General features: G+C 43.7%; 1 protein-coding gene across 1 annotated transcript in view; it reads right to left on the reverse strand.

The window, feature by feature from the left end:
- DNAJC10 (DnaJ heat shock protein family (Hsp40) member C10) overlaps positions 1-18106 on the reverse strand; it is a 47008-nt gene that overhangs the window by 27014 nt on the left and 1888 nt on the right. The window contains exons 2-7 of the mRNA XM_083154684.1: positions 14677-14990; positions 11472-11637; positions 8433-8483; positions 7706-7788; positions 7278-7409; positions 1799-1892 (exon numbers count right to left, since the gene is read on the reverse strand). Coding sequence (XP_083010810.1) covers positions 1799-1892; positions 7278-7409; positions 7706-7788; positions 8433-8483; positions 11472-11637; positions 14677-14871 — 721 coding nt within the window. The 5' untranslated portion in view covers positions 14872-14990. The remainder of the gene's footprint in view (positions 1-1798; positions 1893-7277; positions 7410-7705; positions 7789-8432; positions 8484-11471; positions 11638-14676; positions 14991-18106) is intronic.

Here is an 18106-nt window from a genome sequence, read left to right on the forward strand (position 1 = left end):
GGGAAAAACAGACAGGTAAAAAGGCCGACAGGGTTAAAATGTCAAAGTGTCGACACAAACTGTCAACATAAGTTTTTTGGGGCGTCATTTTGTAGGTTTCACTATATGCGACCACAATCACTGGATATGTGTACCTTCACCGTCTTGCTTTAGGTGTGGTTGAAAGGACAGACAGTATCTAGGTCGACAGTTATAAGGCTGACCAATACTGGTAGACAGTGAAAAGGTTGACATTGGCATGATGAGGTTTTCATGTGTGGAAATTTTGTCAATGTCGACCTAGTGCGCGCGTTTACCTATCGTATGTCGACCAATAGTGGTTGACCTAGATGCTGTCAACAAATCAACTGGAACTCCTCACTTCACCCGTCACGCAAGGTCACTATTTCCTAATCACAGTCCATCCAGATAGAAAATCTTGGGAAAACACATAAATAAGCCAAAAAAACTTGTGTTGACTATTTGTGGCCATCGCGGTCATGTCAACCTTAATGGATGTCGACCTTTCGTCTGCTGATCCCAATGCAGGTTGGTCGACCTGTCATCGGGATACAAAATGTATCATCAGTATACACAGTAACATAGAGAATACTGGACATTGGCCCTTATTCAAATCTGCTCACAGTACAAATTTGTTCTCAAAATGGGCAAATCCATGTGCAATGCAGGTGGGGAAGATGTAACATGTGCAGAGAGTGTTAGATTTGTGTGAGTTCTTTTGTTTCTGTGCAGGGTAAATACTGGCTGCTTTATTTTTACACTGCAATTTAGAATTCAGTTTCAACACACCCCACCCAAATTTAACTCTCTCTGCACATGTTAAATCTGCCCCACCTGCAGTGCACATGGTTTTGCCCATTTTAAGAACAAATTTGTACTGCGATCAGATCTGAATAAGGGCCATTGTGTCACATGCAGGGACGGACCAGTTCTAGTCACAAAATACCGCAAGTTCAATCAGCATGACAACTGTGTAAGGCAGCGGCCCTCCAGCTGTTGTGAAACTACACATCCCAGCATGCATTGCATTAGTTTTAGCATTCCCGAATAGCAAAGCTGGGGCAAGGCATGATGGGACTTGTAGTTTCACAACAGCTGGAGGGCCATAGATTGGACATGCCTGTTGTAAGGTTTCGCTTGCAGATGCGTCATTCTCCTGCCCAATGCCAGCAGCAGCACTGATCCTACAGGCATAGCTGGCTGTGGGTATTAGGACTCCTGATGCAGCAGTCAGTATACAGCATGTACCTCATGCAATGTAATGCTTTTTATGGTAAATATCTGCAGGTTTTGTACTCCACAAGGTTCTATGGGCCTCTTGTGCAGGGTAAGAATATACACACTTTATCAAACATTGGGCCACATGTATCAAGCTTCAAAAAGAGATAAAATGGGGAGTGATAAAAAGCCAGCCAATCAGCTCCTACCTGTTATCCTACAGGCTGGGTTTGAAAATTGACAGGTAGGAGCTGACTGGCTGGTTGTTTATCATTCTCCACTTTATCACTTTTGAAGCTTGATACATCTGGCCCATTGGGAGATAAAGAGATAAACATCCAGCCAATCCTAACTGCCATGTTACATGCTGTGTTTGAAAAAAGTCAGTAAGGAGCTGATTGGCTGGGCGTTTATCTCTCTTTATCACCCTTGCATTTATCTCTTGTTAAGGCTTATTACATCTGCCCCATTAAACACCATTTACATGCCATACAGTAAGTTATTGTCATGACCCACATCAATAGAACATGTCCCAGAAAGAAGTACTACTCTCCTAAATAAACTTATAGGAAAGCCTTACCTGCCCATAATTCAGTCACAGTGCTGGACACATACTTCATGGCAAAATTAACCAAATGCTCTTTTGTCCGATCCCCAAAATACTTGACTGGACTCTGCAAATGGTGACATGAAATAAAAAGAATAAAGCTAAGACTGCAGACACATTTCCACCTGAAGTCGGACAATAGTGCTGCAACATTACATTACACATGGACAATGGCCCAGCAAGGGCTAAGGATACAAAAAGAGATTTATATAAACAAAAAAGGTAAAGAATCCAAGGATAAAGGCCACAACAGCAGCCATTACCAGGACTATGTGCAGAAAGTTTTTGAAACAGGACTACAGAGAAATACTAGCACACTGAAAACAAATCAGGACGTTTTCAATTGGCTGCGTTCATTTGTTTTCCCATGGGGCGTGCAATTGCGACTGGCCTCAAGGTTTTTCCCATTTAATTAGCACAAATTCCAATAAGATTTACCACAGGTTTTTTTTTTTGAAAAACTTTTGCCATTGCAGGTAGGAGTTACCGGTATTTATAGTTTTTTTTATATAAAGTGGCAAAAAATGACTAACCCCCCGCCCCCCCAAAAAACTAAAATGTACCTGAATTTTTATGCAACCCTAAAACAAGAGCATTTAGTTTGGTGGTTCCCAAACTGTTTTGAATCATGGTGCCCCTGAGTAAAATCAGATTTTTTTTTTTTTTTTTTTAACAGCATCCCTAGGCCAAAAGTTTCTCATTGAGAAAATCAGATAAAAAAATAATTTAATTAAGTGAATTGTGTTTATATTTCATCCTTAAGCCCCCCCCCCCCATACACTAACTCCGATATGGGCCGATTTCACCCGTTCCTGATGTAATGTGCTGAGAAAACGGCCCAAATCGGGTCAGTGTGATGTCCCCTCAGGTCCGATGTGTGGCCCCGTGCACATGGGACCCAAGTCAGCGGTCGGACCAGCATGTAGGTCCAACCACCGACCTCAATCCCGGCAGAGGGCTGGGACCATTTAAAAGCACAAAATACATTTGAACAGTAAAAAGATTTCTATAATGTTCGCGATCATAAGGGGGCTAAGAACGGGAGCACGCACCTGGCGATTTATAGCCGGTGCACACTCCAATCGCTGGCAATATGTCGCTGAGCGACCATATTGCCAATGATAAATGCCCGTGTGTACACACACACACACACACACACACACACCTTAAAAAGGAAAGATGCCACACTTTATACTGACCTCAAGTTAAATGTGAACAAGTTATAAGTTTTAAAAGAACCATCAATATGTATGGAGAAGAAAATTTCAAGTTCCAACCGAAGAAAAAAAAAGTTCAGAATGGTTGCAAGATTGCACCTGTGGTTAGAGAGGACTCATAAAATGCTACCCCTTATTCAGCCACTTGAATATTCTAAATGCAGAATACAAATAAGGTTGGTGAAACCGCTTAATTACACTTTAACCCTTGAGTGCCAAGGGAATTTGTCAAAATAGGCATGAAAATTGCCAAGCAAACCTTTGAGTTCCAACGAGATCCTCAAATTATGTTAAAAATGCTAGCACCGATCATGTGACCAACAGTACATTGTGCTACTGCATATTCCTGTCCATTAAATGGGGGAGAGGGAAAGAGGACTCTTGTTGTGGGGCACTCTTGTATCTGGTTATGTAATAAAATTTAACTTTTAATATTTATTAGTTAAGAATAGACATACATCGTCAAAACAAACAAACGTACAGACAGACACATAACATGAAATTTGCAGTGAGCTTGTTAATTATAGGCTGTGCAAAATAAGGTTCCAAGTTAGAACCAGAGATTGATATTGATGTACCTAGCAAAGCTGATGGCTTATATCCGCTAGGACTCGTGTGAAGGGAAATATGAACAGTATAGGGATAATTCCCTGTTCAGACTGCTGCTGTGTAGTTTCCAAAACAAATACAATTTTTTTTAAAGGCATACAGTTTCAATGTAATAAGTAGTACAATTTCCAAAAGCGAATTACGGCTGCATACCACATAGGGGAGTTCCCTCATAGGGTTAATTTAGGAGACTTCAGCTCCCTCACATCACTTGATGTGATCAAGCCGTTGAAGGCGAAACGCGCGTCATCTAACTCACTGCCCGTCGGCGCCGACGGGGCAGCGACTCTCAGACTGCCCGGCAATCTTAGCCGCATCCACTGTGCTATATAGTAGCTACTCAGAGGAGTTCGGGACCCATCACCCAGAGCACGCTGTTAGCGGCAAGGGACCTGCCACCCCAGGAGAACTCTCCAGGAGCAGTACCCCATCTCCTCCTCCACACCGGGCGATTTCCAACTTACAGGTATTCTACCGCGACTTCCACGCTGATTTACACACACTGCTCATGCTCTGTTCTATGAACAACATGACAATAGTGAATATCTAACAGCATTGGAAGGAGCGGTGTCTTTATACTAATTTCCATACCACAGTGTGAACAGGTGCTTTTCTCTCTCATTACTAAAGTCCTCTGCGGGAGCACGACTTTCTTAAAAGCAGAAGGGGGCATTCGCTCCATGTGGGATACTTTCCATACTATTGGCTGTCATATATGACGTCACAGTTCCAATATTTTTCTGACACTCTCTCATTGGCTAAACTGCGGATTTATTGCATTGCAATGTTAACATAACAACAAGGCAATCTACCCCGATTTTCTCCAACAGCAGAAGTGTCACTACTCTGTCCCTCTGACCCCATAGCACAGAAAAAGACTCTCATCCTGAGTCCAATACACGTTTGTAAGACTCAGCGATAGTAGTAGGTCTTAATCTGACTCGCTAGAAGGTCACATTTCCATCAGAGTTACTACACACCTTGATAGATTACAAATCTTGCAACAATCTATTTTTTACAAACAATTACCTTTAGCAACATTCTGCCAACTACTATAACTCATGCATGGGATGTTTATGTGCCATTTTGATTTGAACCAATGACATAATAACCTACAGGTCACACTATCATTTATTAACTGTGGTACTGGATTCAATTGTCATCTGATTTGAACCAAGGATATAATAATTTATATGTCATTTGGTTACACTAACCAACTGGTTACATTATCATTCACAAACTGTGGCACTGGATACCAGCAATTGTATCGGTATACAGCTCATCTAGGGGGAATTACTTCCACGAGCTATTTGTGTCTCTCTCGAGCATAAAAACCAAGTGTAATTTGTATCTTTTTTTGCACTCTGCTGAACGCGTATCCAATCAATTTGGGTTGGTAAGAAAGTATTGATTAGGTTAAAGTTGCTAATATTATAGGAGACAGAACAACCGAAGGTTCACAAAACGTCTATAATAGATTGGAAACTGTAATACTCAAGTGACTGTTAACTACATGATCCAGCTTTTGGAAATTGTACTACTTATTACATTGAAACTGTATGCCTTTTAAAAAAATTGTATTTGTTTTGGAAACTACACAGCAGCAGTCTAAACAGGGAATTATCCCCTATACTGTTCATATTTCCCTTCACACGAGTCCTAGCGGATATAAGCCATCAGCTTTGCTAGGTACATCAATATCAATCTCTGGTTCTAACTTGGAACCTTATTTTGCACAGCCTATAATTAACAAGCTCACTGCAAATTTCATGTTATGTGTCTGTCTGTACGTTTGTTTGTTTTGACGATGTATGTCTATTCTTAAATAAATATTAAAAGTTAAATTTTATTACATAACCAGATACAAGAGTGCCCCACAACAAGAGTCCTCTTTCCCTCTCCCCCATTTTTTGCATTGTATTGGACTCAGGGGAGCACCACCAACACACAAAGACCTCTAACCCGGACAGGGACATTACGTCTAGTAAAAGTTGGCTCCAGGTCACTCAGACCGAATCCCACCCTAAGGTGAAACGGGTCTCCCTTGACTCATTTCACAATAGGTGGGCTCAACCTTGTGCGGTTCCCAAAACCCCTTCTTCTTATTCCTGTCCATTCACAGCCAACTGATACGTACTGAATGCTGACCAGCGCCTTTTTTATTTAACATACTGATAAGAGGATAACAGGAGGCAGGACACAGAGGTTTAACTTGTATTTCAAGTTTAGTGACACTTTAAACACATTTTTTTTAGCATGTAAAACAGAGAAAAAAGAACTTTAAATAAAATTGTTAAATGCAAAAGTACGAGCTTAGGTTTCCATGATAACACTGAAACCAGTATATAATCTTGCCATAACCTCCTCCCATCAAATCTGATTTTATACAGTTGTAGTATTACAACACATTATACATTTAATTGTGATGAATTCACAATTTTTAGACAGAAACCCCTCCATTTGTATAAGAGTACGTTTATTTGGATTCAGTATTAAATCCCGGTGGTCGGGATCCCGGCGTTCAGAATCCCGACACTGGAATCCCCCCCCCCCCCCTTGCGGGCTCGCTGCGCTCGCCACGCAGCGGGCCCGGTGCCTCTTGCTACGCTCGGCACACTAATTTATTCTCCCTCCGGGGGTGTCGTGGACACCCCCGGAGGCAGAAAGTGTTGGGATTTCAGCGGTCGGGTTTCCAGCGTCGGGATCCTGAACACCGGGATCCCGACCGCCGGGATTTACACTGCATCCCGTTTATTTGGCATCAACAGACATCAGTACATTTTGGTACAATTGCAAGATACACTGTTCTTTAATATAGTTTATATAAAACAGGATGTGATCGGCATGACGACGGTCACAATGTTGACATCCATGATGACAGTTATAACCGACATTGTTGGAATGTCAACATTGACAGCTTCAAGAGGTCAACATATTTACAACGTCGGCATACTCAATGTCGGCAAGTGAAATGCTGATATTTGGTGTAGGGTTAGGATACGGTATACAATTATTGCTTATGTCTTTAATCAAATGTTACGGCTTACTGTATATCGCAAAACTGCAAGTTAGGAGGGTATTCATTACCAGCCGCTATTTTTGATGGGCAGAAATAGCGGCCGTTTCCATCTATCAGCGCCCGTTTTCGCCGATACTGGGACTTTCCGACTGACATTGGACCTATTCAATGCGGGCACTGTTCTTCCGACTACCGGATATATATTCCACTAGAAAGTCCCGGTATTGGCAAAAATGGGCGCCGATAGTTGGAAATGGCCACGGATTTGACAATCCACCACCCGTTTCTGATCCAGATTTGCCTCCGTAGGGGTGGAAATAGCGGTCGGGATTGAAACCTCCCTTAAGCTGCAACCACCGGAACATTAGAAGCTGTGTTAATTACTTAAGGCTGGAACGGCTGCATGGACATTTCATCAACCGTTAGAATGCGGACATTTCATCAGTATCAACATGATCAATGCCCACATTACACATCGACATTTTGACCATGTCGATAAAATATACCAAACCTATTAATAAGAACACTTTACATTGTTAAAGACTTTTAGTTGGGTATTATTGCCATTTCCTAGCGATAATAACCACATGAACCAGTGCAGACTTACCATTCCAGCTTTGTAGACGTAGAGACTTGGGTAACTGTTGATTCCCTGGCCCCTGCAAAGCATCCGGTCGTCTCCGCAGTTCACTGCTCCGATGCGAATTAGCCCATCCATTTCCTTGGCAAACTCTCTCCACTAGGAAAACATACAAGATCACGGGCTTACAAAAAGATCCTTCACCTCAACACTTTAAACCAGCGCAAGCCAAACCGGTTCTCGAGATCTACCAACAGTTCATGTTTTCCAGACTGTGGATCTGTAGAATGTGATGGTTAGGAATGAATGCAGGACATATTTGAAAATGTGACAGTTAGTAATAACTGCACCTGTGCACCAGCTAGGAGGTCTGGAATAGGTGACCTGTTGGTAGATCTGAAGGACTGGTTTGGCCACCCTGGTTTTGAACTATGGAAACTCGCTGCTTGGCTTACCGTAGGTGCCAGATCATGACAGTGAGAACAGCGGGGAGAATAGAAGTTTAAGAACCACACTTCTCCTGAGTTAACGGCCGCATCTATACAAAACATACAAAATCAAAATAGGATGATTAAATAGCATCAATATAATAGATGGATGTCATTAAATAGATTGTATAAAAATAGATGTAAAAAAAAAGTAATGAATATCAACAATAAGGAATGAAATATGTGGCTCCGACATTCTGGAACTCACTTCCCCACACAATTTGAGAGGCTCCCACTCTAGGATGCTTAAAAAAAGAAAAGAAAAAAAGACTCAAGACTTTCCTGCTTACTCAAGCATTTCCTTCATTCCCTTAAGTATTGTTTATGAAAAGCTTTTCTGTACTTCACGGTTTCTGTATTGTATTACATTTATTCTATCTATCTGTTAAGTGCCTTGAGTCCTATTGGAGAAAGAGCGCTTATATGAGTAAAATTATTAAATGTATAATAATACAGGAAGTAGGCTGGTGAGGGAGTTGTGGGTTTGGTGTGGTCATAGGAAGCATCACACACAAATAACATTTAAAAATGAACAGCCATTATAAGTTACTACAAACAGAATTTTAAATGGTGTGATAACAAATTTGCTTTTATTTTCAGTACGATTTTAAAATAATGCTTTATAGATTTCCGATTAAAAGAGCAGCAGAATCGCTCTGACACAATAAAAGTTAACAAATCATAGAATACTCACCAAATTCTCCTCTATCCAAAGTAACAATTTCAGGATCGTCATCATAAATCCCTTAAATCGAAACATAAATAGATTATTCAGTAGGAAAGGACTCGATGATGCAATCTCATCATTGCAGGCCCCTCCTCTGGTGGCGCAATGCAGCACTTTGTAGTATTGCTTCCTCACCTCCCCTACTTTGGCCTGACTCACCCACTCTCCAGAATCCCATCCGCTTCCTAGTGAAGTGGGCAGGATGAGAAGACCATACAATGAACTGTGGCTTTGTAGGGAGAGTGCGGGGCTTAGTAAAGTGGAGTTGAGGCATTTAGCCCCACCCTCTACTTATGGATCAGCAAATTGTGCCTTTTGGGGGAGGGGCCTAGAGCTAAGCAGCCCGGCCCTGCCACCCGCAGTGGCAAGCTGAGTCTCTTCTCTGAGAATTCAAATGTAGTCAAGTATGGCCTGACCCTCCTTGCACCTCCCAGGGTATGATATGAATTTAAAATAAATGTTTTATGAAGAAAATAGAACTGTGGCAAAACAACTATGGGTGATATTTAATTAGGTACGGTAAACTCCCACAGCTAATGGAATCACCCAGGGCTATTCAATTAGATTGGAAAATCCAGAACTTATAATGGATTATGGCGCTTTGTGTGCCTCAGGCTGTGGATCCGTGATAGCACGTGGGTCCAAGACATTATTCTGGATCCCATGTGTTATCGCCCAAACACATATGTTTTTTGCCCCCCAAAAATGGGCTCCAACTCGATAGCACGGTAAGTACAACTTTTTTGTGTGTGAAAAAGAATCAGGGCTAACTGTATACAGCCCTATCCCATAATGACCTATAGTACAACATGTATAGTGGTATACAGTCTTTAGAATGTAAGTGATCACTAGCAGGGCACCTTCATCTTCAATGGCACCAAATCCTGTGGTTTTCTACCACGCTAATACCTACTCCAGTGTCGTCTGCTGATGCAGCTATGGTTATGTAATAGGGCACTGCAGATCCCTTGTGGCACCATATAAACTTAGGATAATAATAATATTATATATTTGTTTCAGACAGGGAATAGAGACTCATGCACTAAACAAGGGCCGCTCTCTAAAAAAGGTTCTATCCCGGATATTTCGCAACACAAAATTATTATTGCATGCGAGTGTATTTCACAGCGCGTACCTGCACCGCGCCACAATTTTGGTGCAGCCGATATTGCCCTTTAAGGAGAAGTATACTGTCATCACACTTACCATCTGCAATGTGTGATATACTCAGAGATACTGAAGCGTGAACATAAGCTGCTCAGTGAACTGCAGAAAGACAAGCGGAACTCATAAATATTGTACCGCCACATCCTGGTGTGTAAAGGAGCATGACCATTCTGCAAACAGGGGAAAAATGGGCAGACTCGGGTTCCGCTCCACTACTAGTTAAGTCAGAAGAAATTTGGGTCATGACTAGCCAACCTGCAATAGAACTATATAATTTAAGGTGCCCATACACTAGTAAGATTTATCTTCAGATCTGGCTGGTTGGAACAAAAACATGGTTATGGATGAGAGACAGTTTTCCAGCATTTCCAAGCAAATGGTCAACTGTCATTTGCTCTCATCCATAACCTTGTTTTTGTTCCAACCAGCCAGATCTGAAGATAAATCTGCGTGTGTATGGCCACCTTTAGTCAAATTTCATTTCTTTCCATATTAAAAAAAACAAAAACAAATTAAAGTTAGGGCTGCATTAAACAAACTCCACATACGGAGATCAAAATGCAACGATCGGTCTAGGCTGTCTGATCATTTCGATGACGCATTGAGAAGATCCTGCCGCACAGCACAGGTGTCTTTAGTATGGCTAATAACAAGTGTATAATATGTAGCGAAGCAGGATACCAACGCCGCCATGAACACCTTCCTGCTTTCAGGTGTACAGCCTTCTCCTAACTATATCAGCAACCTCTGCTATGGCAGAACGGACATTCAATGTGATGGACGAGACTTGCCATTCAGGATCGGCAAATCACTTCCACCTACCTTGCAGGTTTTGGCTCGCACCTCCAAAGAGGTTCTCAAGAAAACTTGTGATGCCTGGGCTGCCATATCGGATGAATGCGTGACATGATGCCTAGTAGCGCATCGCAATGAACGAAACTCTCTCCAGAGAGCAATATAGGAGCCTTATCAGCTATACATTATGTATCCGCCACCCAAGGTGGAAGCTGGAGAGCCAGTGGTAAGTGCAAGGTCGGGATGTGGTTGTTTGGTAGGCACAAGAAAGCTCAACACTCCTTAGGTTGAGCAGAAGGTGGTCGACAGGGACTGAAGGTTGACAGGGTCCTTAGTTCGACAATGCAGAAGGTCGACACAGGTTTTTTTATTTTTTCCCCACTGTGGTTCCAGAACAGGCGGTAGTTCATGCCCTACCATCCACTAGGGCAGTGGTTCCCAACCCTGGTCCTCAAGTACCCCCAACAGTGCACGTTTCCCAGGTCACCTGGCAGGTGCACTCCTTAATCAGACACATTTTAAAATATCCACAGGTGGAGTTAATTATGTCACTTGTGATTCTGTGTGGAGACCTGCAAAACGTGCACTGTTGGGGGTACTTGAGGACCAGGGTTGGGAACCACTGCACTAGGGCATGGAGGGAGAATAGAATAGTGTGCCAAGCGTAGTGAGGCACCATGCCCGAAGCGTAGTGAGCGATGCGAGGGGTCGCCGTACACTTAGACAGTGTCCAGAACTATGACCATGCCCGAAGCGTAGTGAGCGATGCGAGGGGCCGCCGTACACTTAGACAGCATCCAGAACTATGACCATGCCTGAAGCGTAGTGAGCGATGCGAGGGGCTGCCGCACACTTAGACAGCGTCCAGAACAAGACGTCTAGCTCTGGACCCCTAAAAAAAAAATATATATATATATGCATCGACCTTCTGCCGGTTGACCTAAGGACCCTGTCGACCTTCTGCTTGTCGTCACAGATCTACTACAGTGCATGTAAATATATAAATGCCTACAGAGGGTGAAAAGAGAAGGCAGCAAACCTTACCGAAGTCATAGCGATAATAACTCCAGCTCTCATACTGGCCTCCTCGTTGCTGGTCTTCCAGGCCCTTCTCACCATATTTATCATACTTCTTTCGGAGATCTTCATCTTTTAAGACTTCATATGCGCGGTTTATTTTTAAAAATTTGTCATGTGCTTCAGGATCATTCTGGGAGGATATGAAAAATTATATGTAAGTACATAACGGGGAGAAGAGAACTAGAACACATAGTCCCCAGTATCCACCGCACAGGATTCGGGTTTGCAGACCGGGTCATATGTGGCCACATGTTAGTGCGGCTGTACCCATCTAATGTGTATGTGGCTCACTAGCCCGAGTTGCGTTACATTTGGGAACACCCATAGCTATACAAAGCTACGTGTGTATTCTACACAAATCAGGCTGATGGTCAGACTAACATCCCCTTCAGATGGACAATGGTCGATTGCCCATACACAACGGTAAGATTTAAAGGATGATGGAACGATCGCGGATGCATCCTTCATTAATATGCACCGGGTTGAAAGCGATAACTTCTGGCTGTCTGTACGGCAGGGCAGACTGGAAAATGTCACATGCGGGTGCTCAGATGCTGCCCGGCATATGACTGCGCATGCACAGTCTAATCCAGAGATTGGAAACTCCAATCCCAGGATGGAAACCACTGCAATTTTGGGGCCAAATCCTGGGATCCCGCCGATCCCCAGATTGGCCACTCTAGGAGCAATGTACCCTTCCATGCTGTATTTAGCAGTCATACATTGCACGGCCCTATTTCCTAGAAGATGGAACAATGCAATGAACGAGCTACGGGCACCCGTGATTGGGCATACACTCTATTCAATCTGTGCCAGGACAATGTGCCATAAGACCGATCGCTTACATATGACAGGGGCGTGTCTGAACTCAAATATACATTGCATTGTTGAAATGAAGCTGTGACTACATGCACAAGCAGCCAGCGTTTACCCTGCATGCAAAGAAAATAAATGTACAGTATCTGCGCTCCGAGCATTGCAGCATGGTTTGTCCAGATAATTTATTTACCATTTAAAAAACAGCCCCCATGCTAATTACAAGCATAAGCTGCTGGCTTTCATTCTGCTAACGAGCCTCGCTACATGTGCAACACACTAGAGTCAATCTAGTTATCCCACGTAAAAATCACATTGCAATAATAATTTAAAGCATTTTATAACTACAGGAACACAGAAAACCAGCGACACATACCAAATACTGGACGCTAATGAGAACATGATGTGAACATGAATTACAAGTATGCACTAAGCGTACAATCACAGGAGGGTGTAACAGGCCTTTCAGTGCTAGCAATCTGACATCACCAAACGCACAGGGACAAGGGACGCGGGTGTGGTTCAATACAGCAAGAATATGGACGGTCGACAGGACGTTCTCAAATGATCAGCATGCACAAGGCCAACAGGATCAAAGGTCAACATGAAACCAGTAGACAGTGGAAAAGGTAAACAGGTACAAGTAGTCAACAGGGTTAAAGGTCGCTATGAAAGTGGTTGACACAAAAACAGTCGACACAACTGAGGTTACTGTTCAAAGTCATAGATCACACATGGAAGGTGAATTATGAGAGTTGGAGAAAAAAAACAAAAACCTGAAGTACCGTCTACCTTTTGGTCCTGTTGACCTTTAGTGGGAGGTGTCTACCTTTTGGTCCTGTTGACCTTTAGTGGGAGGTGTCTACCTTTTGGTCCTGTTGACCTTTAGTGGGAGGGGTCTACCTTTTAACTTTAGAACTATGGACCGGATAATGCGGAGCCAATGCACAGTTCATAACAGGTTTGTAAAACAAAAATATTTGAACACATTATGGGGGGGTATTCAATCCCAGGTCACGACTGTCGACCCTTTCCCATGACGTCTCGACAGCCGTGACCCTGGCCCATTTTCGTTTTGCTCGACAGCATATCGCCAGACTGGATGCAATGTCCCGCCTGCCGATCGGCGAAAAGGGGGAGTGACCGTGTAAACGTCTGTGCATTATCGAGATTCGGCCGTGGTCGCAACAGTTCATGGCCGTTATCGGCAAAACGGGCCCGACGGCTTTTAAAGTCTGGCCCGCTCTGTCGATCTGCCGCTCCAATGCTGTCGGGCAAAAATCTATAGATATGTTTGATGACAATACATAGAACAATAGGGCAACATCCACCAAGGTACAAATGTCTACCTCCCACAGCAACCCCCCTCTCAATAATCACTTCACAGGACTCCCGTTCAGTTATCACCCCCCCTTCAAAAAACACCTGACACCACTCACAATATAGTGCAGTAAGTACTATGGCTTGAGTCACAGACAAATGACTGCTTAATCTTAAACCCAAATTTGAATATTCAAATTAAGCAGGAATCAATTTAGTTAAAGTAACCAATCCCATTACTGACAGGAGAGATGGTTTTCACTGTCTATATAACCTGTAATGCCAGCTATACGCCCTCTATAACCTTGTCTACATGGCGTGGTCTCTGTTACAGCCCATAAGCGAAGATGCATTCAGCTTGCACAGGACCCCACCCCTGTGCACTTTTGGTCCTGTTGCATGTGCAGTGTCCGACGGTTACTTATGCCACTTTTACACGCATAATGCCGGACAGGTGATACTGGCATAGGCCGTTCCTGGGCCAGTGCTTGGAGATGTCAGCTTTGACCCCTGCGAAGCCAACCATCACGCTGGGGGCAAGCCTATTACCCAGGAAAGCTGCTGGGCTGTCCACAGCCTCCATGCTCCCCCAACCTCTGTCCGTGAGGTGAATGCATGCCACACACAGTCACCCACTCACCTCTGCCCAGGCTCCGCTGCTGTCTGCATAGTACAGCAGCAGAGGCTGTATGCACTCCCTGCCCAACCACAGGACGCTGCAATCATGAGGTATGGGCTCCTCCATTGGTGGAAATGGGTCCCAGGTTGGATGACCCAGGTTACCCGTTCACACTGCCCCTGACTCCCATCTCCCAAATTGAATTGCAGGGAAACAGGACCAGTTTTTTTTATTATTATTATTATTTTTTTGGACCCCATTTACACCAAGCAGTGACTTTGGTGTAAAAGGGGTATTAGTGCGCTTGCTACAGGAATGTGAGTATAAGTAACAGCACAAAGACATCTTTTTACTTTAGTCACTATTACATTATGGTATTGTGAATGAATGAAGACTGCAGAGCGGATCACTCACCTGATTTTTGTCAGGGTGCAGTCTCAGTGCCAGCTTCTTAAACGCCTGCCTGATTTCCCGATTACTCGATGCTTTGGACACACCAAGTAAACCGTAATAGTCCTGATCCGGGCAGATGAGCACAGGTAGGGACAAGACCATCACACAAAGAACGGTCCTCTTCAGAACACTAATATCTGCACTGTACAGCGCCATCGTTCCTACCGATATCACAGTACTACAATTATTACAGATACGAATTAGTCCACATTGTGTTCTTTAGTGAAGTACATGGTGCGGCCTCATACTGCTTCTGTTGCTGCTATCCTTTACATCTGCAATGAAAATCAATACAACGCGTTAGTATATACATATATATTTCACTGATACATTAAATGTATTTACTCATTTGCTTCTGTGAATGTAAAAATTGTTCATTCACTGATGCAATGTAAATATCCTTCTGGAAATTGTCATTTTTATTCGGAACTACTTTGCATTAAAACTCTTCACCTTCCCCAACTACCAAAAACCAATGAACAAAACTAGATACAGAGAGGGTACGTGTGGCCCATAATGCCTCAAAAAGGATTTTGTACGGTTCTTGGTACTTTCATTACGGTAACCCTTGCCGAAGCGTGGCAAGAGTAGCAAGCCCCGCAAGGGGACGCGGAAAACGCTCCCGAAGCGTGGCGAGCGCAGCGAGCCCCGCGAGGGGACACGGAATACTTAACATGTATACCGCGTCCCCTCGCCACGCTTCGGGCTCGTATTCTGCGTCCCCTCGCCACGCTTGGGGCTCGGTGGCTCGCTGCGCTCGTCACACTTTGTATTCTCAACTCCACGCCGACGTGGATAGTGGGGGTATGAAAAGGTCGGAGGACGCGTACCGCCGCCGCTCGCCACGCTTCGGGTTGACATTGATGGTGGGGTGGCGTTAACAATTGGGGGGCCATTTCACACTTCAGGGTGGGTATTTGGGGTCTGTGGGCCATTTAACATTGTTCCCTATGTAAAATCGGGTCAATTGGGCCATTTAACATTGTTCCCTATGTAAAATCGGTAATCGCGTCGGACGTATCGCATGCGATTTTTTGCCCGCATGCGATGCGACCGACGCGATTTACATTTTACCATGCATTTCTATGTAAAATTGCGGGCATCGCATCGGTCGCATCGCATGCCATTATAATGGCATGCGATGTACATGCGATGCCCGCCGTTCTAGGAAACAAGTACCAAGGAGTATATTCTGATTGGTTGCCCTTGGCAACATCCCATGTAAAACAGAACTCCCTTCTTAGTATAGCGGGATAGCGCAAAGTTCTTTTTTTTCCAGAATTTCTTTCAATAAAAAAAAAAAAAGAGAATACCAGATTTTGGTCATCTCTGGCAGAATATTCGCAGATTTGGCAATTTGAACACCGGTTAATAGAAATATTACAAATATCAACAGTTACAAGAGACGTCGATATAGGAGTTACATTTTACAATGAACGCCATCATTTATGTCATGGGTGCTGTGAGACGGTTCCATCAAACTGCGGGTCTGACTGCACATGTTTCTGCAATGTTTCTCTAACAGCATGTATCTGATTCGCACTACGCATGTGCCGCAATAGATTTAAGATGGCTCAAAGTAAGGATTTGGATGCAGAGTGATTGACAGGTAGTGGGATTTTGGTGGTGGTAACGGTGGGTGGCTAGTAAAAAGCTAACTGTGTGGAGTTTCTATATTCTCTCCATACTTGCGTGGGTTTCCTCCGTGTACTCCGGTTTCCTCCCACATTCCCAAAATATACTGATAGGTTAATTGACTCCAAACAAATTAACCCTACAATGTCGGTGTCTGTGTGTGCATGTACATGTGGTAGGGAATATAGATTGTAAGCTCCACTGGGGCAGGGACTGATGTGAATGTTCAACTATTCTCTGTAAAGTGCTGCGGAATATGTGTGTGCTATATAAGAAACGGTACTTATGTATTATCTGGGCGCCCGATTTTTTCCTTCCATGCCACTACTTAAGGCATGCGATGCGATTTTTCATTGTAAAGACCCGATTTTTAATTGTATAGTCACCCATGGGTGATTTCATACCCCCACTATCCAACTACGCATGGAGTTGATTTTATATAGTGTGGCGAGCGCATCGCGCCACCGAGCCCGAAGCGTGGTGAGTCCCGCGAGGGGACGCGGATTACTTTACATGTATTCTGCGTCCGCTCGCCACGCTTCGGGCTCAGTGGCTCGCTGCGCTTGCCACACTATATAAAATCAACTCCATGCGTAGTTGGATAGTGGGGGTATGAAATCACCCATGGGTGACTATACTATACAAAATCGGGTCTTTACAATGAAAAAAATCTCATTGCATGAATTGTATGCCACTATATTGCATGCGATGCGATGAAAAAAATCGGGTGCCCAGTTATTATAAGTACCTAAGAAACTGTTAATAAATACATAAGTGGGCTGCGGGCACATCAAGAGCAGCTAGAAGCGGTGTCTGCAGTGTCACTGGCCCCAAACATGTTAGTTGTGGCGGACATTCTGTGCAACCCTCGGGATCCTCAGAACTTCGATGATGTAATAAATGTTGCTGGGATTAGTATTGATCTCTTAATACAAATCCCAGAGGTTGCAACATTATCATATCTTCTCGGACGCGCTGTGTACAAACCGGCAGATGGGATCAGATGTGTCCACCTGTACATCAGGCCGTCAGTACAGATTCCCAGCATGAAAGCAGAAGAATCTGCAGCAGGGCTGACCAAACCGGTCCTCGAGATCTACCAATGGGCCATGTTTCCCAGACTCCCTAGCTGGGGCACAGCTGCAGTCATTACTAACTGTCACATTTTCAAACCTTCTGCATTCATTCCTACTATAAGATCCACAGGTTGCCTGAGATACATGATCTGTTGGTACAGGAGATCTTGAGGACGGACAGGTTTGGCCACCCCTGCCCTACAGCATGGCCTGAACTTATATCTTTCTTCCATCAATCCTACACACCCAGATAAAGTCCTCCAGTTGAGCACTGGGCGTGGGCAGGGGTGTGTGGAGTTCAATGGTCTGGTGCATTCATTACGGTCAATATGCTTATAAGTCTTTGTGGAAAATAAACAGCTAGTGCTTTACATTGCCTACACCCAAGTGCTTTATTATAAGCAAAATCAATGATTTCCCATGCTGAGCCGTTAAACATGCAAATGTAGTTACACATCTGCTCAGTGAGCAGCACACGATGCACTATAAGCAGTAATTATACGGTAGGCGATGGGGATATACGTAAACCAGGTGTCACGGATCTACTTGTCCCAGAGCACTTCACCCATCAATTGAGAATTAAACCTCAAATATTAACCTACTACTAGTTGCAAAAGACAGATAATGAGGTCTTAAGCTACAGTTACGCATAATTATACATTTACTGTACATTTCTGGGC

Source organism: Crinia signifera, chromosome 7, assembly GCF_055691185.1.
Source record: "Crinia signifera chromosome 7, ASM5569118v1, whole genome shotgun sequence".
Lineage (NCBI taxonomy): Eukaryota > Metazoa > Chordata > Amphibia > Anura > Myobatrachidae > Crinia > Crinia signifera.